General features: G+C 44.1%; 2 protein-coding genes across 2 annotated transcripts in view; one reads left to right on the forward strand and one right to left on the reverse strand.

Annotated features, from left to right (window-relative positions):
* Nucleotides 1-18,254, forward strand: part of RYR3 (ryanodine receptor 3) — a 509,318-nt gene extending 491,064 nt beyond the window's left edge. The window contains 11 exon segments of the mRNA XM_054565625.1: nucleotides 2,326-2,456; nucleotides 5,700-5,742; nucleotides 6,177-6,304; nucleotides 6,725-6,785; nucleotides 7,117-7,263; nucleotides 10,862-10,996; nucleotides 12,358-12,514; nucleotides 13,983-14,047; nucleotides 14,486-14,586; nucleotides 17,068-17,119; nucleotides 17,979-18,254. Coding sequence (XP_054421600.1) covers nucleotides 2,326-2,456; nucleotides 5,700-5,742; nucleotides 6,177-6,304; nucleotides 6,725-6,785; nucleotides 7,117-7,263; nucleotides 10,862-10,996; nucleotides 12,358-12,514; nucleotides 13,983-14,047; nucleotides 14,486-14,586; nucleotides 17,068-17,119; nucleotides 17,979-18,074 — 1,116 coding nt within the window. The 3' untranslated portion in view covers nucleotides 18,075-18,254.
* Nucleotides 18,255-19,102: 848 nt separating this feature from the next.
* The window catches only part of AVEN (apoptosis and caspase activation inhibitor), a 182,773-nt gene continuing 179,630 nt past the window's right edge, over nucleotides 19,103-22,245 (reverse strand). Inside the window, exons 5-6 of the mRNA XM_054565624.1 lie at nucleotides 20,399-20,762; nucleotides 19,103-19,605 (exon numbers count right to left, since the gene is read on the reverse strand). Coding sequence (XP_054421599.1) covers nucleotides 19,487-19,605; nucleotides 20,399-20,762 — 483 coding nt within the window. The 3' untranslated portion in view covers nucleotides 19,103-19,486. The remainder of the gene's footprint in view (nucleotides 19,606-20,398; nucleotides 20,763-22,245) is intronic.

Consider the following 22,245-nt stretch of genomic DNA (forward strand, 5'->3'; position numbering starts at 1 on the left):
TTTCCACATTCTCTCTGTAGCCAAGGAGCTGGGCTTCTTGCACATGGTGCCTTGGGGTTTCCAAAAAAAAAAGCAACAAAGTGAAAGCTGCTAGCTCTCCCTAAGGCCCAGGACCAGAACTGCCACGGTGTCATTCTTATTGCCTCCTGTTGGTTAAAGCAAGGCCCAGGGCTGGCCCAGATGCATTGTTGATAGGGGTGAGGAAGGCTACACAAAAGCCTGGTACTAGGAGGCTTGGTTCGCTGGGGCTGTCTTCAGACACTACTACACTTGGGTCAGTCTTCAGTCATGCTGTTTTTTTGGTGTTCGAAGTCCAGTTCTTTTCTACTGTACCACCTTTTTTACTCATTACATTTTTTTCTTCTCTTTAGTAGGAAGTCTCCTTGGCTCTCTACCAAGCCATCTCCTCCCAGGGAAGAATCCAGGGCCTTCACTTTCCCAGTGAACTGTGGTCCCATGTAGAAAGTTCAGTTACCCTGATGGCGAGAGCCCACGTACCCTAAAAACACGGATTCTGGATCCGGGCTGCCCAGCTTGGACTCACAGCTCTGCCACTTAACTTTGCCATTCCTGTTTCCTCATCTATAAAAATGAGTATAATAATAGTACCACCAACCCCTAAAAGTTTCTGGGAGGATTAAATGAATTAAAATGTATAAAAGTACTCAGAATATTAGACATAGGAACACTGCAGTGGTAGCTGCTGCTCTGTAGGTCCCCATCCTAGAGCTCCTCTTGTCTGGGGGGATGCAGATACACCACTGACCTGGAATAAACAAAAGAGAAGCACTGCCTAGGGACCAAAAATGTGCAGGTCCTACCTACAAAGTTGTGCAAACACCTAGAAGATTGAAGGGGAATGCTTTGAATCCCAGAGATCAGTGTGGCTTTAAAACTTGATATTATTTGTCTTATTCAGAGTCATTTCAAAATACAGCAGAAATTAGTCAGCGTAGCTTTATCTTTGTTTCCCCTCCCACATCATCCATTAACTGACAGCAATCATTGATTCCTCACAATGCCTATTATTAGCCTTTGCCATCTTCCTATCATTAGTCTTTGATTTTTCTCAGTGTCATTTTATTGTTTTAAGGAGAAAAAGAGCAAGAGGTAACTCTTTATAAATCATGGTCTAAATTTTGTCTTCTTGTCTTGGAAATAACGGGGCAGTGTGAGGCATATGGATATCATTAGCTTTGAGAAAGAGTTATTGGAAGAAACTGTTTGGAGACCGAGGTCTTAAGGATGTTGCTAAGAAACCAGTGGCTTCCCAGCTGAATGGGAAACCCTGGCTGTGTCTGAATTACACGTTTCTGGGTATGCTGACTTCCTCTGGAATTTCATTCGTATCCTCTGACCTCACCGACTCTGTCTCGTGCTTGAAGTGCATGTGTGTCTGGTGATGGTTGGAGTGAGTGGATTATTTCCCCATCCTCCTGTGTGTACATCTTTGGTGGTAGGTCTTTTTTTTTTTTTTTAATTGATTTTTAGAGAGAGAGAGGCAGGGAGAGAAAGGGGGGCAGGGAGAGAGGGAGAGAAATATCAATTTTGTTGTTCCACTTATTGATGCATTTGTTGGTTGATCCTTGTGTGTGCCCTGACCAGGGATCAAACCTGCAACCTTGGCATATTGGGATGGTGCTCTAACCAAATAAGCAAACTAGTCAGAGCTGGTGGTAGGTCTTTGTAGCCATGCCACCCTATCTAGTCTAAAATCAGGCTTAGAACTGTAAGAGAACGGGGATGATCATTGAGAACAAATAAGCGTGCTCCTACCTGGCAGGAACTCTTCAGGGAAGGAATCTCAGGAAGAAAACCTCAATACAGAAAGACTATGTACAATGCCCAATGAGTCCTCTCATTCTATCTGTCAAACCATGTTTCATTAACCAAAGCCATGAGATGCCTATGGCCCTAGCCACTGAAGTGGGTTGGAACATTTCATGGTATTCCTGTGGCTGACCAGTCAATTCTAGAATAGTTTATCACCTTTTCTTAGTTCTTAGGAGTCTTAGGAGACCTAATTCATTCAGCCCAGGGACTCATCTATATATAGGATGGGTCAAGGAGTCCAGTTTGCATTAATATCAGCTGTTTAACCTCAACCTTAAAGTGTGGCCTAAGTCAGATCAGCTTTTGGAAAGGAAGGCATATTAGCCAAAGGAGTGATGAGTGATTTGACTCTGGATGCACAACTAAGCCCCCTAAGAATTCCACTAAACGATTGCTGCCCTGAAGTGGAAGGCCAATGAATGAGAAATGCTTGGGAGAGAGTGTTTGAATTAGAAAGGCTTCTCTGAGGAACCAGTGTCTTCCCACTCCTAGGTCCCCTTGGTGGTATTCAAAAGAGAAAAAGAAATTGCCAGGAAGCTGGAGTTTGATGGCCTGTATATCACAGAACAGCCATCTGAAGATGACATCAAGGGGCAATGGGACCGCTTGGTAATCAACACACCGTAAGTATCCCCCATCCCAATGAAGGCAATCAAGCCCTCTCAGCCTTAGTTTCCTTGTCAGTAACAGAGGGATGAGAATACCACCTCCTACAGTCTGGGAATATTAATGCTCATAGCCCAGTGCCTGGTGCATGGTAAGCATCAAGCTGTTAGTCAACCCCTTTCCTTAACTGTTCAGAAAACGGCCATCATCATTAGTGAAGGTAATGCTCTGGTGCCAACGCATTCACAACTGCTACAGTGAGAGTTGTAAGATAAATGAATGTTCTGAAAGAAAAGTAAAGAAACAGGGCCAGATAGGTAAACAAAGGTGACAGTGCTGAAACACTTAGTTGTGACAGTTAAAATATGCACCTCTGGAAGCAACAACCCTGACCCCTAGAAGAAGGAAGTTGCTCCTTACCCACAGATGGCCAGGCAAGCTGAGAGAGGCAGCTCCACAAAGGGGCAACTGAGCTTTTTAAATAGTCTCTAGAAAGGGAACTCTTCGCCTGGGAGGGGCGGGGGGGCAGGGAGCATGCAAATCCAAAGCCCGTCTCTCCGGCTCTCTTCTAAGGAGGCAGAGGGATCAAGCTTTGTTTCTGACCCTTTGTCATGACGGAACGGAAATTTTGGGTGCTATTAAGTAATTTAGTTCTTTCTGAGCTTTCTGCAATTATCAGTAATGTTTATGTCTGTGGCACAAGGTGATATGGCCTAAAAGTACCAGTAAAAAGGCAGTTCAGGTTCAAGAAATTTATCCTAAGGAGATAATGAGAGAACACTAAAATGTCCCAACAAGGTATCTGCTAAAACTTTTTATTTGAAGTGGCTAACATGTCTTTCAGTAGGACATGCACAAATAAGTAGATGTTTAAGACATTTCTAATAAATGGACCTCTAATTTTTTCACAATAATGGCACCATAGTGCATGTAGTACTTTGCAACCTGTTTTTTCAGTTAACTGTATATCATGAAGAGCTTTCTTTCTTAATATTATTTTTATCTTGTTAAATATACATATAGAAGATAGAAAATGTGTATGTGTATGTTAAAGTATAAGAATAAGTTGAACTACAAAGGTTAAAAGATGGAGCATTGCAGAGGGCCTCCAAGTCCCAGGTGTCGCGATTCTCCTCGATCCTGTCTCCCCAAACCCCTGCTAACGACTCTCCTGACTTTAGTGACGCTCATTTTTTACTTTACGGTTTTATCACTTAGATGTATGTCCCTAGGTATTGTTTCATTTGACTACTGTTGGACTATGTATGAAGGAAAGTATGCTGTCTGTGTTGTACTGTCATTTGAATCGTTTGTTCCATGCCGTGTTTGAGAATTGACTGTGTCAAAGTGTGTAGCCCATAGTTTTGTCATTTTCAAAACTGAACTGTTGCAAAACATTTTAAAAACACACATATGAGTATATTATCACATATGTACCTATTTTCCTGACAGTGGGTATTTCCAGTGTTTGCAGTTTCTGGCTCTTCCAAACAGTGCCACAATGAACGTTTCTACAACTCAGGCACAAGGATAAGAGTTTCTCTAGAGTAGGGGGACCCGGGAGGAAAATGTGCTGAATAGTAGGATGTGCAAATGTCTGTCCCAACTTGCCTCCCAGCCAGCACCGTACTAGAGTTCCTGCTCCTCTGCCTTCTTGCGAGCACTTGTCAGGTAGTTTTGCTAATCTGGTAGGTAGCAATGGCATCTCATTGTGAATTTCTCTGATTTGTAAAGAGGTTGAGAATCATATATTATTTTTCTTGATGATTCATGTATAGGTGTTATTTATTTATGCACTTTTCTTCTGAAGTTTCTTTTTTCTATCCCACACTTTAAAGGATATTACCACGTAAATATATGTTTTCTACCTTCAAGGAGATTACATACCTGGTCAGGGGGCAAAAGATAGTCAGACCAAAGTAAGGTCACCTGTGAACAGGCCTTGTCCAGAGCCTTCGGTCAGTGCCCCTTCACCATTTGTGGCATTTCCCACTTAACAACAAAATGTGACCAATGCTGGGTTGTATGTTACGGACTGTTTTTATAAAGGATTCAAGAGAAAGAAGGTATCAGTGTGGACAGATACCTTTTGTCAATTTTCCTTTGTTTTGTTTATTTTAGACTCTAAATGCAATACATTAAAAAAAATCAAGTAGCAGAAAAATGTGCAAAGAAGAAAGTCAACATAATTATTTCCATCCCCATTAGCCATTTACTCTATAAACCCAGCATTTGTTCTTGTTTTTAAGTGGCATTTGGATATTTAAGACAAAGAAATTGCTTTAACTACTTATAAAAAAGTATTTTTAAAGATGGCCACCCAGTTGGGGAGAGGTGGTGTTTGCTCAGGTTACTTTTCTGAGTGGTCCATGCACAGAGGGAAGCCCCCACTCCTCTCCGCCAGCTTGGGTGATTTCTGGAAGAGGAGACTGTGTGTTCCTGATCCAACAAGAACAACTCAAATAAAGGAAAACAGAAGTATAAAAAGCACGTGCCAAGGGCCAACAGTTTCTCGGCTGTAATTCTAGAAGAACAAAATATTTTAAATGGTTTTTGCCAGCATCCCTGACAGTGACAGCTCTCTCTTGACTTTAACAATAGAACACTCTTTGTGGCAGAGCTAGTGGAAGCCACGGCAGAAGAACAAGTTCCCTCTGCGGGGTTAGAGATAGGATGTTTTAGGAAACCACCCCCACAGGAGAAAGAAACCAATTCCCTGAAGAAAGCAGACCCCACAGGAGTTACAGGGAATGGAGGAGAGAATGGAAGAGCACTCTGGCTAAGCAAAAACCCTGTAGAAATGAACTAAAGGTGGTTCCCAGACTGGAAACTTTATGTAGTTAGGGACTTTGTCTACATATTGCCCCACGGAATCCCCAGCACCTACCCCAGTTACTGACATAAACCAGCACTCAATGAGTGAAGGTTAAATGCATTAGTTTCCGAGGGGGCTCTGTTTCTACTTAATACTGAGATCATTAAACATTTATCTACTTCCGTCTAATCCTGTCATCACACTTCCTGCCTCTTAACCATAATTTTAAATAGAAAATGCAAAGTGGCTTTCCAAGTGTTTCAGAAGTCAGTGCAAAGTGGTGAAACCGTAAACCAGTCCTGTGGTGACTGTGAACTTCAATCACGTCTTGAATTCTTCAGTGAGCAAGACAAGACCCACAGGGATCACAGATTCAAACTGCAAAGTTTCTTGATGTGCTTTGCCTTGATGTTAAGAACCTGCCTTTTTTGTTTTCTTTCTTCAGATCTTTTCCTAATAACTACTGGGACAAGTTTGTAAAGAGAAAGGTAAGCCTTGTCAGTGGGGGCAGGTTCCGTGACCACCGAAGAAATGTCACAGATTTTGAGCTCTCCATATACAAACATGAATAAATTCGATGTTACTTTTTATGACAGTTTCTCAAGAAGAGTAAGTCATAGACAGAGTTTAAATGAACAGATGTAGGTTTTTGGCTTCAATCCGATACTCATCTACCTTAGACAGCTCAACACAGTCATTGTTTTCTGCATACTAGGTTCTTTCTCCTCTCCAAGAAGATAGCAGCTTGAAAAGCAGTTTTCATTTAACCTCCTTTATTGTTTATTTCCTTTGAGGGCTATTTTTCTTATTTTCCTGTTGCATTTCAAATCATGTCTTTATCAACCCATTGGAGAGTTGAGCTAAAGAAAATGTTGACGGTAACATGTGGCCCGGCCCTCACCCTGTCATCCTTCTGCTTTAGGTGATAAACAAGTATGGCGATCTCTACGGAGCAGAACGCATTGCTGAACTCCTGGGTTTGGACCAAAATGCCCTTGACTTTAGCCCAGTAGAAAAGACCAAAGTGGAGGCGGCCTCTCTGGTGTCATGGTACAGAGCTTAGGAGTTAAAATCCAAAGTCTGGCTAAAGTAGATCCTTTGATTTCTCCAGCCCTTTTCAAGGTGCTAAAGGGAAAAATCTCAATCAGATCTTTGTTCTCTCAGGCTCTGGTCTGGCTTAGGTGTTTCCTCTAGATTCTAACATACTGGGAGAGCAGTACTTTAAACAATTTAAGGACCTATCAGGCTTTCATGCCTGGTGGAGCTGAAAGAGAAAGACCAATTAAAATTTCAGGTTGGGTGATCTCACCCTTCTCAGTCTCACAGGGAACACGTACGGCTTGAGAAAGTTCAGAGCCGTATGTAGATTATTAAACCTGAGAGAGAGAGAAATAGCACACCTTAATTTTCCCCTTATTAAACACTTAAGCCTGACATTTACATGTTTTTAAATCGTTTGTTTCCCTTTAGGCTAAGTTCCATTGACATGAAGTACCATATCTGGAAGCTGGGAGTTGTTTTTACTGACAACGTAAGTTTGGCATCTGGAAAAACAGGATTTTGTACCCCAGGTTCAGGGATGTCATTAGATGCCACAAGGAGAATAGCGAGGGAGCTTGCCCAGAAGGATTGTGGGATTGCTTCAAAGACAGAGAGCCTCAGAGGTGCTGGGGACACGCCTGTCTTCTGCAAGAGTGTAAGAAGAGGTTTCACTTGGCAATTCTTAGGCCAGTTCACAGCACCTCAGCATTTAGAAACCCTCTATCCTCACTCTGTCCCCAAAGATGAGAAAGATTAATTCCATCAGCACATCAGGAAGCAGGAATGCCTGAGAAGCTACCAAATTTCTTCCATTTCCACAGTCCTTTCTCTACCTTGCCTGGTACACAACCATGTCAGTCCTGGGCCACTACAACAACTTCTTCTTCGCTGCTCATCTGCTGGATATCGCCATGGGCTTCAAGACCCTGAGGACTATTCTCTCATCCGTGACTCATAACGGCAAGCAGGTAGTGGGTTTATACTAATACACAACTGAATGGACCTAGGTGTGGAAAATAAAATAACCAAAACAGGTAGTACAATTGGTGTATGGCAGGAAGGTACGTCATAGTATATAATTCAACTTTCTTGGCAAAACTCTTTAACTTATGGTGATTGTTTTCATTTAAAAATAAAATTGTAGTTGCTCTGGCTGGTGTGGCTCAATGGATTGAATGCCAGCCTGCAAACCAAAGGGTCACCAGTTCGATTCCCAGTCAGAGCACATGCCTGGGTTGCAGGCCAGATCCCTGGTGGAGGGCGTGCAAGAGGCAACCACACATTGCTGTTTCTCTCCCTCTTTTTCCCTCCCTTCCCTTCTCTCTAAAAATAATAAATTAATAAAAACTTACAAAAACATTTCTTAAAAATTGTAGCCATCATTTAAGAGGCATAAGACCTTGATTCAGAGACCCCTAACATTTAGATCCAGTGGGGATGGGGGGAGGGAAGGAGGTGATTGACACTTCACTTTGGAAACCTTTTGTGGACCTTCCCCTCCCTCTGTGGATCTGATATACTCACTGGGGGTTAGCAAGGGATCATATGTAATTAGAAAACTCCCCAGGTACTTCCGATATAAGCTTCCAACTAAGAACCAATGGTTTAGATGTGGATATACACACACACATAAAAACAGCTACACATATATGTGTATATATCCATGTAGATGTATATGTGTTTATATATAGAAAGCTGAAAGTTGATACAGTATGGTAAAAGGTAAAAGACGTAGTTATATAGCTATATGGCCATTGCCATATCCAGTCTGTCTCCTATAGTGTTGTCAGGGTGAATCTTTTAATTAAAACCCTCTAACAGCTCCTTCTGTCAACGAATTCAAATCCTTTAGCATCTCATTCTGCATTAAGTGCAATTCCATGAATGAGACATGTCCCCTCACATCTCTAAACCTTTGTATGAAGAGAAAAGAAGGAAGTTAAAATATGCCCAGCTCGGAACAGCCAGTATAGAAAACAGTATGGAGGTTCCTCACAAAATTAACTATAGAGCTGCCACATGACCCAGCAATCCCGCCTCTGGGTACATATCCAAAGGGAATGGAATCAGTGTCTTAGGAGAAAGCTACGCTTCCATATTCACTGCTGCATTGTCCACAATGGCCAAGACACGGAAACAACCTGAGTGTCCATCAATGGAAGAACATATAAAGAAAATACGGTGTATACATATATACAACGTAATATTATTCAGCCATAAAAAAAGGAAATGCTGCCATTTATAACAACATGGATGGACCTTGAAGGCATTATGCTAAATGAAATAAGCCAGACACAGAAAGACAAATACTGTATGATCTCATGTATATGCAGAATCTAAAAAAGGTGAGCTCATAGAACCAAAGAGTAGAATAGTGGTTCCCAGAGGCTAGGAGTCTGGGAAATGGGGGGATGCTGGCCAAAGGGTATGAACTCCCAGTTATAAGAGGAATAAGCTCCAGGGATCCACTATAAAGAGCATGGTGATTATAGTTAAAATTTCTGTATCAGAGACTTGAAATTTTCTGAGGGTAGATCTTCAGTGTTCTCACCACACTCTCCCACACACAGAAACGATAACCGTATGAGGTGATGGATATGTTAACTTGATTTTGGCCATCATTTTACAATGTATACGTATATTAAATCATCAAGTTGTACCCCTTAAAAAGATTCCAACCTGGAAAAAAGTCAAGTTCATCTTTGTTCTAAAATGAAAGGTGCTAAATCATCAGGTATTATTAGGGTATATTAGATCATTAGGTATCTCTTCTAGGCTTCCGGTAGTAGCCACAGTCCATTTCTTGTTTGGGTTGGTGGTAAAAAGAAGAGGAAGGCTAGAGATAGAAATTTGCTGCCTCGTACAAGTAGCTGCAGTTTGGGGAGGTAGTAGCAGAACCCGTGGTATAGATGTTGGCTTAGAGAGCGTTAAATGCTTCCTTTTCCTGGGAGGGAGATTGTTAGGTATTTTTACATGCGTACCTTGGGAAGTTTTAACGCATAAAGATGATGTTTCCCAATGTGATTGTGAAATGCCAGTTCTGTATGTTCTTTTAGAATTATTTTCTTCCCCTTTACTCAGATATTGAAACTTCAGTATTTACTGATTTGGATTGATGATATTAAGATTGTAACATAAATGGAAAGTTCCAACGATGAATTTTTTATATGGCCTTGCTGAATAAACTCTGGCAAGATTATTTAAAGATAACAAATGTGCCCAGCTTGTGCCACATGCCAGGTACTGTGCCAGGCTCACAATTCCTTTGTTAAGGCCGATGCTATGCGCACTTGACAGGTAAGAGATTTGAAGCTCAGAGAGGCTAAGTGGCCTGCCCAGGACCACACGGCTGCTAAGAGGCAAAACTAGCTGCCTTCTTCCTTGGTGCGAAGCCCAGGTTCTTACATTTTTTCCAAAACCAGCTGGTTCTATGCGGTCAGCTGTCTGAGGTTGGTTAAGTTACTATTCATTGTCTAAGAAGTTACTGAATATCTCTCTTCTGCTACTTAGCTTAGCACTCATACCCACCCCCTTATGTGTAGCTCCTTGAGGGTAGAAGTTTTGTTATTGATCGTCATAGTTTCTGCTCAGCACCTAGTCCCTTCAAAAGGCCTGATGGGCAGGTCCTGTGTGTTCCTTGTTTATAGGAGCCCCTAACACAAGGAAATGAACGTGCCCTAAGACCCCTGCAAAGGTCCCAGGCAGGTATCTTGGTTATGAAAGATGTCACTTTACTCAACCATCATCAGTAATTTTTGTAGTAACTTCAAGGCTGTCACAATTATCCAGTTCATGGTTATTTATAAAACAGTATCACGTAGGGACACCTACCAGTCCAAAGAGACTTTTGTTCCTTTAGAAGCAGCATTAGAGTAGAAGCCGCATGGCGACACTTCAGGTCACGGCTCTCTCTGTGTGAAAATAAGGCAGCCCTCCTCATGGCACCTTCAGCATCAAATCTGAAATCCCTTTGCGGTTTCCACGGGCCCAACTCCATACGCCAGGTACCAGCCTTTTCCGGCTGCCGTAATGGAATGCAGACCAGGTGGCTTACACAACAGACATTTCCTCTCAGCTCTGGAGGCTGGAAGTCCAAGATCAAGGTGTGGGAAGGCGCGGCTTCCTCTGAGGCCTCCGTCTGTGACTCCCATCTGGCTGCCCTCTCGGTCCTTTTCCATTTGGTCACCCCTCTGGGCAGCTATCCATTTATTCTCTCACTGTATGTCCTAACCTCCTCCTCTTACACGAACCCCAGTTAGACTGCAGCAGGGCCCACTCCAACAGCCTCACTGTAATGGAATTACCTCTTTAAAGGCCTTATCTCCAAAGTCACATCCTGAGGTACTGGAGGTAAAGGCTTTCACATATGAAGGAGGGGGACACAACTTAGTCCGTAGCACCCCATCATTACTCTTATTGCCCAATAGCCTGTCTCTACCTACTATCTCCTTTCCCCTTTCTCCCCGACTCAGCCTCCCCTCTCCTCTCTGTGTCCTTGGAGTCGCCCATGAACACAGTCGCCAAGGTGGAGAAGACCCACCTCCTTTTCTTTCCCTCCCCTCCCAGCTGGTTTTGACTGTGGGTCTCCTGGCCGTGGTGGTTTACCTCTATACTGTGGTGGCCTTCAACTTCTTCCGCAAGTTCTACAACAAGAGTGAGGATGATGATGAGCCCGACATGAAGTGTGATGACATGATGACGGTGAGAGCCCCCGCGGCCACCTGGTCACCCGTCCTCACTGCGAAAGAAGGGCTGTGGGTGGTCTGGGGAACTAAAAGCTGTGGAGTCCAGAGCAGAACCGAGGGGAACATAGATGCCTTACCGGAAGGGGAAAGCGTCCCAGAGGGGCAGCACTGATGGAAATGGGCTCCCTGAGTGCTTACTCGGGTAAGGTGGAAATATAGGCACACCGCAGAGCGTGTCATTGCTCATTGCTCATCTGTATTTGTTTGTGGCAAAGCTGCGACTACTTATATCTAAGTGTGAATGGACCTGTATCTAAATGCATGCAAGACAAGCCTTTGATTCTTTGTCTCTGAGAACTGGAGCAAAGTCCCGTGGATCTGGTGCTCAGTTTATTTCAGCAAGCCGGCAGGGCCTCTTGCAGCCACCACAGCTGAGAAACGTGGCAGCGGTAGGATCAGGCCAGGGGCCTTCGCAGCAGGAGAGCCCCGGTGGGAAAGACCGGCACAGCTCAGGGGAGCGAGCACACAGGAGTAGCGTCTCTACAAGTTTATGGTGACCGGCTGCCAGGAAAAGAACACGAGTCAAGGGTGGGTGACAGGGAATGGCCCCAGCCTGTGATCATTCCTCTAGAAAATAGGTAAGACTCCTTGACTAAAAACTCTCCTATGCTTCCTTGGGACGGCACTCTCACGTGACAGCAACACTACAGTCGCCAGAGCACCGGAGTGGCCAGCACCCATCACCACACTGCCCTGGCTTTTGACTTACCAAGTGTGAGACTTCCTTTTCCTCTGGTCCTAACCTCTCCAGGCAGGAGGAGAGACCAGGGCGCCCTGCCCAGTGAGCTGGTGCCCAGATCCATGCTCTCCCACATGTGTAGCACAGAAGAAGAGCAAGTCTCTTCTTTAAGATGCTACAGGAATCCCTGCCCCACCAGGTATAAGGCGGATGCCGGAGAACTAGAGGGGGCCTTTTCCCGGAGGCTGGAGCCTGGCCCAGACCCTTAAAATTACATGAGGGAAAACTAATACCTGGCCTATGCCATAGTCATCAGGGCTAAAAGGTCTTTTAACTTATGCACACCTTCAATGAATTCTCTTGTATGTATCAAAAAGTTCAAAACTTTTTAAAAAATATGAGCAAAAAATATTGTTAAAGGCTAAATGTAACAACAGTTTTCCCCTCTTGGTAGACAGCACACTGACCAGAGAACAGAGTGAGGGGCGGGCGGCAGGACAGCTGAGGTCGCCGGGGAGCGCCCGCCCCGTCGCAGGCCTGTCACACTTCTGTCCAATCGAACAGGTGTTCCGACAACCATCTTGCTAAAAACCAACAAAACTGCAACTTGTACCTGAATTGACATTCTTCTTGTCTAGTGTTACCTATTCCACATGTACGTGGGAGTGAGAGCTGGAGGCGGCATCGGCGATGAAATTGAAGACCCTGCTGGCGATCCGTATGAAATGTACCGCATTGTCTTTGACATTACCTTTTTCTTCTTTGTCATCGTCATCTTGCTGGCCATCATTCAAGGTATGGTTGCTAGTTAAGTACAAACAGGGTCTAACCTAGTTCCCTGTACCTTCCTACATCAACAGCCTAATTGCTTCATATAAGGAGATTTGTGCATGCATTTATTTGTTAATTCCACACTTATTGTGCATCTACTATATATGAGGCCTTGGCTATACATAAAGCCAAAGATCCCCAGGCGCTGATGATACAGGCTTAACTCATTTTTATTGCACTTCACAAATGCTGCGTTGTTTTTTTTTTTTTCAAACTGAAGTCAAGTCCTTCCACTGGAAAAAAAGATTACAACATGCTTTATTGAGTCTTCCTCTACTGCGGTGGTCTGGGACCAAACCCACAATATCCCCGAGGTTTGCCTGTACAAGAAACAGAGCACCCCCTTCCTGCCATTCCCACTTGGAACGGACCATTATCTGTTCCCTCGGCTTCCCAGAGATCCCCTGCGTCTAGTCCTGCCCCCCAGCCTCCTGATTGCTGCCCACCTCGTTTTCCTCCCAGGGGATGGGGTGGGGCAGGGCCACAGAAAGGAGCTAAGAGAGAGTGACAGGTTTTCCCTTTTCAGGGAAGGAGTAGTGTGATATCTAGTCAATAGCTTGTCAGGGATTAGAGGAATGTGAGGAATTCGATTTGAGCCATTATGGGCTATGGCGCCTGTAAGACGTGCAGGTGTTGAGGGCTAATAAGCAATTAACTGTAATAGGTCTTTCAAGGAACAAGTCAGAAATGAAAAAATATAATAAATATGTGTAAAATCGATAGAAACAAATACAAAAATAAAAAAATAGAAATGAGAGCCATTGTGATGGTGGGGGTGGTCAGAGATGTGGGCATAGAGATTTCCCAGAAAGAGAATCAAAGAGACTGAGGAAGAACCTGAGACACATCAATGCTTACAGGCCAGAAGAAGAGGGAGAGCTCAACAGGAGGACAGAAGAGGAATGGCCAAGCAAAACAGAAGGGGGAGGGGCGAGGGAAAAGGAAAATGTTTCCAGGAGGAGTGAGCTGTTAGCAGCGCATATTGCAGAAAGGTTGAGTCAGAGGAACAATGAGAAATGGTTAGCCAGGATGCAGCACTGGAAAACAAAGTACTTTTTTCAGACTTTGTTTTTACTGAATAATTCAGCTTGATGATTTACTTTTTTTTTTTTTTAAGGTTTTATGTATGTATTTTTAGACATAGGGGAAGGGAGGGAGAAAGAGAAGGAGAGAAACATCAATGTGTGGTTGCCTCTCGCACGCCCCCTACTGGGGACCTGGCCCACAACCCAAGCATGTGCCCTGACTGGGAATTGAACCAGTGAGCCTTTGGTTCACAGGCCAGCACTCAATCCACTGAACCACACCAGCCAGCGCTGGTGATTTACTTTTTTACCAAAGTGGCCTCCGCCATCCCCTCTGTCATTCCTCTACCCTGAGCCACTGAACAGATTATTTAAAACACTTTCTCTGTTTTTATATATAATTCCAGGTCTTATTATTGATGCTTTCGGAGAGCTAAGAGACCAGCAGGAACAAGTACGAGAAGATATGGAGGTAATGTTCCCCTAACTACTCATTCCAATGCTATATTTGTATCTCACAACAAATGAAATTTATAAACAATAGATTCCGTTATTACTTGGGGCAAGCCCTAGGTGAAACTTGGAGTAAAAGTTGTTTTCCGTTCCTGTCCCCTTCCCGGTGCCTGTCTAACAGCTCTGGGCATTGCGTGCTCCCCGTGTTCCGCACTATTCCATGCCCCTCCCGGGCTGCTGCCCACACCGTGTCCCATGCTTGGGCAGGAGCGAGTATCCTCAGCTAGCGAGGAGCCAGGTCCTACGTGGCGCTATGGAGTAGGTGACTCAGAGCCTGAAGCATTTGAGAGAGAAATATTTTTCAGTGTCTCTCAATTCAACCAGAAATCATCACCTCTTTTCCACCTGCCTGTAACATCACGCTTACTAATGCCTTCGCTTCCTGTTATTTTTCCAGACTAAATGTTTCATCTGTGGGATCGGCAATGACTACTTTGACACAACCCCTCATGGTTTTGAAACACATACTTTACAAGAGCACAACTTAGCCAACTACTTGTGAGTACTCTTGGTCGATAGAGGTGACGGGGCGGGGGAAGGAGCAGAAAAGGCAACAGCTATGTCATTTAGTTTAGTCTCTGCCGATGATGCCATTTCCTCCTATTTCAATGAAAAATAGAGGTGATTGGGAAAGAATTTTCCAGAAGTCCCCATGAGTCTTTATCTTTGTCCATACACTGTTCCCCTCCCGTGTGTTCAGACGGGCTGTGGACAGACAGTTCCTCCTCGGAGCAAAGGTCAGTCGCTCAACCTGGAATTAGAAGCCATCCCCTCTGAAGGTCACATAACCCTCGCGATTTTTCTTTCTTTCTTGGAATTTCCCTATCGTGATACAATGTTTTTAAATCCTAAACAAAGACAAAAGTCTGTGGCCCCACTTTAACTTACAGCTACTGCCCTGCTTCTTTCTCTCCTTCCAGCAACACTTAGAAGTCTCCGTGCTCACTGTCTTCAGTTTCTCTGTTCCAGTCGCCCTGGCGCGCCCACCCCAGTCAGGGCTCCCTCCCCACCACTGCGCCTTTGCCCTTGTCACGGTGGCCAGTGACTGCCTGTTGCTGGATTCCATGACATTCAGCCCTCACCATGTCCGTCCTCTCCTAGAATCCACAGGCTCCGCGAGGGCGGGGGACTTGGGGGGATGTGTTCCCACTGCTCTATCCCAGCACCTAAGGCCTGGCACCCAGCAGGCAAATAATAAATTTTTCACTTTTTCTAAGGGAAAACATTCACTCAAGAGCAAGTTATTCAGAGCCTATTATGTGTCATGGAAGGCCTGTGAAACTTATAACTTACAGAATGTATAGAGAATATAGATTACCTGAAATTCAGATTGTATCCAGGGGTGTCCAACCCGCAGCCCTCATGTGGCCCAGGATGGCTATGAATGTGGCCCGAAATTTACAAAATCGTAAATTTACTGAAAACATTGAGATTTTTTGGTTTGTTTTCATTAGTGTTTGTGTATTCAATGTGCGGCCCAAGACAACTCTTCTTCTCATTGTGGCCCAGAGACACCAAAAGGTTGGACAGCCCTGCAAGTGATCATTTGCAAGAAAAAAAGAACTGCTCAGCTCTGCTCCCTGGACTAGCCCTTCCCCTCTGAGTCTACATTGTATTTAGAAAAGCCTGATCTTTATTTACGATGGAACAGGTGTAATGTCTGGGGTAGGTGGTGGTGTCAAAAAGAAGTAGCAGAAATGTAGTGCCTAAAGACAAAAACGCAAGTTTTTAATAAATAACTTCAGCATGCCCTCCCGCCAGTTTGAGCAGTCAACACTGTGCGTGCTCGTGAAGAGGGTGTGCCTCTTAACGGAGGTGCTGGGGTGGGCGTCCTTCGGTAGCAGGTGAGCACACCGCCGCGTTTTATGTCAGGGCCAGTGACTAGAGAGGAGCGAAAGGGTATTATGTTGCCGGGGTGTGGGTCCCATTCTATGTCTTCCCCTAGCCCTCTGTGTTGTAATAGTCTATTTGCTATATCTGGGCCCTTCTACAACAAGCTTGGGGGAAAGAACCCATCTTATTCAGGTTTGGAACCTGCCCCCCCTGCCCTGCAATGGTGCTTTCTTAAATAAATGCACTAGGAAAGGAATAATGTCCTACATGCCTGATTCTCAAACAAGGTAAGATATTGGCAATGCCTTGTTTCTTAGTCCGATAAAAGAAAAGGGACGAAAGAAACTAATGTATAGCCTGTAATGTGGGCCACAATCTGAAGCTATAAACCGAAGGAAGGATACCCCTCTTGAGAGAACTCAAATTTGGGGGCTCAGGCTCTCTCGACCCTAAGGAGAGTATTATTTCTACTTTTTCTTACCAACAGCCTCACAGTCTTTTTCCTAAAGGGCACGAGATTGGTTCCTTTAGCAGCTGCCGCTGAGGTCCTGTAATGTGAGCTGAGAGCTCAGCCTCCCGGGACACTTGTGCATTCCAGACAGACTCAAACCTTAGACACATCACAGAGCACATAAACCACACTGGCCTTTCTCAATTGTCTATAATAAAAACAAAACTGTGTTTCTGGGAGAATCAGAGCAACTTCAATACTTTCCAAAAATTCCGTATCCTCTAGACAAACATATAATTTCAATTCTACATTCTTATAAGGTGATAAATTGGCCTCCTAAAATTTACAGCGTGTGGGTTGCTATTTATTGTTTAGATTAGGATATATTTTAACAAAATGGTAGCCAAAATGCTTCCTCACAAGCAATCTTAGCTCAAGGTTTGGCGACAGTAAAAAGGGATCTCTCTTCATGAAAGGCTAATTTTGAGATTAACCTTATATTATTATTAGAAAACAATGGTTTATGTCATTTTGCCACAGTTCTCCAATTCGGAAAGGCCTAATAGACAGCATGATTCTAAAAACGTATTTGAGCCCCCTCTCTGGTTCATTTGAGCAAATGAAAGGAGGTTTCCTAACTAAAGTACCTAATATTGTCTTTTTCTCATTTATTTTGCCTTTTCCCCGCTCGCCAGGTTCTTCCTGATGTATCTGATTAACAAAGATGAAACAGAGCACACGGGTCAGGTGAGGAAAACCACCGTTTCTAATTAAGATTCATCCCTCCATCTTAGAGGCTCCTTTTCCGAAGTCTGGTTGAGACTCAGTTGAGCACAGGCTGCAGGAAAGAGGCGGATGGTCCCAGCAGCCTGTTCCGCGCTTTCCCCACTGCTCTCTGCCCTATTCCACCGTCCCTCTGTGATGTAAGAAGCCAAAATTCTAAGGCCACTCCAGTCAATTCCAAAAGACCTCCTGGTTATTTTATTCCCAACAAACACTGACATTTTCCAAACCGTTGAGGTTACTGCTGCAGAGTAGCTGGAGGTTGGGGGAGCATTAGAAAGAAGAAAGACAATGAGAAGCTGAGCGGGTAGCAATACAAAGAGCAGGAGAATCAGAGTAAAATGCTGCGAGAGAAAACATAAGATAACCTAATGCGTGGGTGACGAGAGGGAGGGGGAGAGGGTGTGAGAGTATGAATGAAGGCATGTGTCAAAGGGATTCTGTGACTAAGGATGAAAAAGAAATGTAAAGACAGAGAACACAGGAGGAGGAGGCAGGTTATCAAATATTCAAACATTGGCTTTGCAGGAATTCTTCACAGCTCACACTTTTAAGAGAGGGACGTAATTGGTTTCCAGATCTGGGTGTAGCTGTCGAGGCACCGAAGCCAATCCTCAATGTTCCCTCACCTTGTATTATTTTTCTACCAATTACAAATGACATGGAATCAGCCTATTGCTCCCCAGGTGGGCTGGGTATAGAACAAGAAAGAGTATGCCAGTTGAGACTCTTATAAATTCCCATCAGTATTCCTAAAGGGAGACACGCAGAGCAAAACCAGAGTTTGAGCTTATTGTGGTTTATTTTCCCCCCATTATTTCAGGAATCTTATGTCTGGAAGATGTACCAAGAAAGGTGTTGGGATTTCTTCCCAGCTGGTGACTGCTTTCGGAAACAATATGAAGATCAACTTGGATAAATTTGAACGAAAGAAACTCCACGTTCTAGACTGTCAAGTTAAAGTGAAATTAAAATCCTTCTTTTACACTTCTGCAACATTTTTGAAAGGTGACATTTTCCAAATGCCTCCCTTACAACAAGAAAGTGTTTGTTAAAAATCTGTGTAAAAACAAACCCAGAAAGAAGCCACAAAAAAAAAAAAAAATCTGTGTGATCTTTGGAATTGATTTGGCTCTCTGTGCCAAATGGACATGCTCTGTGGGAGAGAACCTGTCAAAATGTCAAATCAAGGACTCTCTAGTTGATTGCCCTCAAGTTTTTCAAGTCTAATGTAACGTGTTTGTCGGGATGGCATCATCAAGAAAAGGACTAGAAGTATGAGGTCTTCAATGCATAATACATGAAATTTAAAACACTTGAATGTCACGTGACAGGACCCACTAGTGACTCATGATCTGAACTACAAAAAATCATCTTAACTGCAGTCTAATTTTTCCCATGGTACTTGCTAGTGAATGTACCCAGAATCAGCTTGAAAAGCTTTAAGCAGTTAAAGAACTAGGAAAAACAACCACAACACTTTGTCGACACTGAAATATCGATTAAGTGCCTTAAAATCTCTTTAGATATATAGCTATGCAAGTTTTTTATGTTTATGTTCCAGATGGACAGTTCCATTAGTTGTGTTGATCTTCGGTCTTACTTTAAGAAACTGCACTTGAAGGTTATTCATATATTTTTCAGTAACAGCTTGTCAAATGCTGTTATTAGAAGAAAAGTACTGTACTGAAAACTCAGAAAAAAGAAATCTCAATCTTACGCCAAATCGCGTAATGCTTTATGGTCCCTTGTAAAGTAGTGGAGCTGCTATGTTTAGGTGAATCTCTTTAAACAAAATGAAGTGCCCACTGCAATAAAGTAATACATGCCAATCTGTGGTTTGGCCTCTTCTAATGCACCACTTCTGGATGATTCTACAACCACACCATGACTGCTAGAGGAAGGGACATGAGACAGAGAGGCTAAAACCCCATACAAAAAAAGAAGAAAACTCCAGAGACCAGCATTTGTTTATTTTGGCCAAATGCATGCCTTGTTGCTTGCTCTATTCCCTTCAGCAGCAGATCTTGCTATGTTATTATACAAATATTGAGCAGAAGAAGGCTGTAAACAAGCGCTATAACATCTCCTGCCCTTAATGAGTATCTTACACTACTAAGCCAGAGAAAAATGCAATGAGCCTCTTAAATGTATTATTTGGATGTTGTCAAACACAGAGGTAGGTGTTTAGTGCGGTGAGCCTGACGAAGTGCGCCGGCGTGGGCATGCGTGTAAACCCGCTGCTCAAGGGCAGCCTGGGCCCGTCCTGACAAGGCAACCAAAGTTGGCTTCAGGCACTTTTTTCATTTGCTTTCTCTTTTTTTCCTTTTGTTAGGAAATCATGCTGTCCAACCAGTCTTCAAGCTCTTCCTCAGTAACATTTTTTGATGTGCTTGGTTGTACAGATTCCACATTCTTTTCTTCCGTCACAGATGATGGTCTTGCAAGAACTGGGGAAATAAGAGCAGTATGAACTACTTCACATTAGTCCTAAGATTGAGGGTTAAGGCTCCCCTGGGGATTGTTCTGTGACATAACTCAGCCATAATTATTGCTTTACTTACAGCAAGGGGAAACATGCTATTATTATTCCTGTTCCCTAAGAAGATACAATAATAGCTAAATGAATAAATAAGGTAGAAATAGGCTCCTTTATTTATTCTTAAGTTGAATTTCACAGCTCACTAGCTTTTTAAAAAGACCAACAGCGCGGTTTTCTTTTTACTATCGTAGCAATCCTGAAAGGTCATTAAAGGCTCTCAGAGGCAGCACACGGCTGGGGCAGTTGCCCTCATCCTCTCCACATCAGACGGGCCACCGTCTCACAGAACGTGCACAAATGAGGGAGCGTTCTTTTTTGTAAAAAAATAAGATTGAAATAGCAAGCAAGATGTAGGAAATGTTGGTTGACTGGCCAGGTCAGACAGTCAATTAAAAGGTCTGCCGCTGCACAGATGAGGGCTGTGAGTACCCTAATGTCTTTTTCTAGCCCACGTTCAGTTCACAGCCCAGGTTTAATATTGCAGTCAGGCAGGGAGCAGCTCTTGGAAGTTGGTATATCAAGTGTGAGGAAGGTCAGCGCAGGGGAAACGGAGATGTGAGCACAGAAATAAATGTCAGGAGACAATGCCAGATCGATGTCAGACACCAACCAAGATGTATAGGGATATGACTCAGGTGAGGCTGTCCTCACAAAAACACCAAAATCAAGACGATGGATAGGGGATAAAATGAAAACCATACCTTTTTCTTCCTGGGCCACCACCTCCCCATCTTTCTCAGATTCCAGGTCCTGGGGCATGTGGTCTGGTAAGATGTTATCTTCTGCTTTTACAGGCGCATCTAAGTTAAGCAGCAGATCTAACTCTTCTTCCAAATGGTCTGCTGCAGGCGGCAGTGGGGAGGCGGGTTTCTGGGAACCCTCTGAAGGGCCTGGCCTTGGGCTGTCTTTACCCCAGGGCGTGGGGCAGCCAGCAGCCGCTGATTTCAGCTCGGGCACAGACCCCTTTCCTCCAGGTCCCAGCGGCCCTTTCAGCTGCACGCCTAGCCTCTTGCCTTCATCCTTTCTCTTTGGTTTCACCTGAGGAAGCTCTAAAGGAAGGGCAGTCTGAAAGAGAAGTTGAAAACGTGAATCCTGCCACATCTGCTTACACAGGAACAAACGCTAAAGAAGACATCAAACTCTGTGCAGTAGGGAATAATTCAGACAGGAGGTTTACCAAGGGTCCCCGGCGGGCCTGCGGCAGCAGCCTTCCTGACTGACTTGGGGTAAATATGGGTACGACGCCTCACTGAAACATAATAGGGCTGCCCTTCCTGCTCTACCCACCTCAGCTCCGTGCTGAGAGTTGCAATCAAAAGGGCCATATCGTCTATCAAGCCTGAGAAATGACAGTACCATAGGTCTACTTGAATGTATACTTCAGTCTGTGATGAGTTTAAACCTCTGTAACAGGCACTGAGAAGCAACTAGCAAATCAGATATGTTAACTGTACAAAAGACCTAATTAAAGGTAAAGGGACAAATTCACAAAGAAGACTGATTCTCAGTATTGAGTCAAAAATGCCAGACATGAAAGAAAATATACTATTTGATTGCATTTGTAAAAAGCCAAAAACTGGCAAAACCGATCTTTAGTATTAATAGTCAGGATAATGGTTTTAGGGAAATAGTGAGTCGTCATGGTGGGGGAGGGAGAGCTTCTGGAGCCCATGGTTATAAATACTGCCTATGCGTGCCCTTCTCTGTACCCATGTTGTAATTTAGTGAAAGGTAAAGACTCCCCAAGTGACAGTCATGCAGAGCTCAGACTCTGGAAGGAGCCGCTGCTCGGGAGGGAGGGAGGCCTGGGTGAGCTCGGCGTCAGAGCGGAGAGGTTCACAAGGAAGTTCAGCTACCATGGGTTGCATTGGCCCCTGTTTGTACAGTTAAGCATCTGAGCAGATCCAATTTGCTACTAGCTCTTTAGGGCTTTTAAGACCGTATGAACATACACGCAAACTGAAATGTTCATCCGTCGGTGTCAGTGTGCGGGCGACGCTGGGATGTGGTCCTCTGCTCTAATCCTAGAATCATTTAGTCTCCAGGTGTCTGGCATTGGTTTGGTTTGTTTCCCTAACCCCGGCATGGCAGGGGTCCTAATGTGCAAACACAGTTGAGATTAACTGCCATGCATCGTGGCACAGAGGGCAGGAGAAGGACTTTAAAACAATTTAGCCAGGTTTTCAAAGTTACTGCAGTTGCTGTATACTTCTACTGTAAGGCCTGCTGCCAACGTGCCCTTCACTTCCAAGTTCTTACAACACTTCCTGTTTCTCTCCTGAGTCCTGGGCCCCCCCTCACCTTCATCTCAGTGGTTTCTTGATGCGTTCTGTTCACCATTCCTCACTGTGTGGGACCAAACTGAACAGGTGAGAATCTTGAACGCCTGGACACCCAGCAGGAAAAGAAGCACTCTCCCGGTCACTGGGACAACCCGAGGCCCCCCAACATTCCTAAAGAAGCCTCGGGGTGATTCCTCGTCAGAGCCAAATGCCATCCTCTGTACTTTCCTGCCATGCCCCTAACTGTCCTCTGCCCTGAATTCTAC

The sequence above is a fragment of the Pteronotus mesoamericanus genome, unplaced genomic scaffold, assembly GCF_021234165.1.
Source record: "Pteronotus mesoamericanus isolate MK-2021 breed Mesoamerican mustached bat unplaced genomic scaffold, CSHL_Meso_final contig_164, whole genome shotgun sequence".
Taxonomy (NCBI): domain Eukaryota; kingdom Metazoa; phylum Chordata; class Mammalia; order Chiroptera; family Mormoopidae; genus Pteronotus; species Pteronotus mesoamericanus.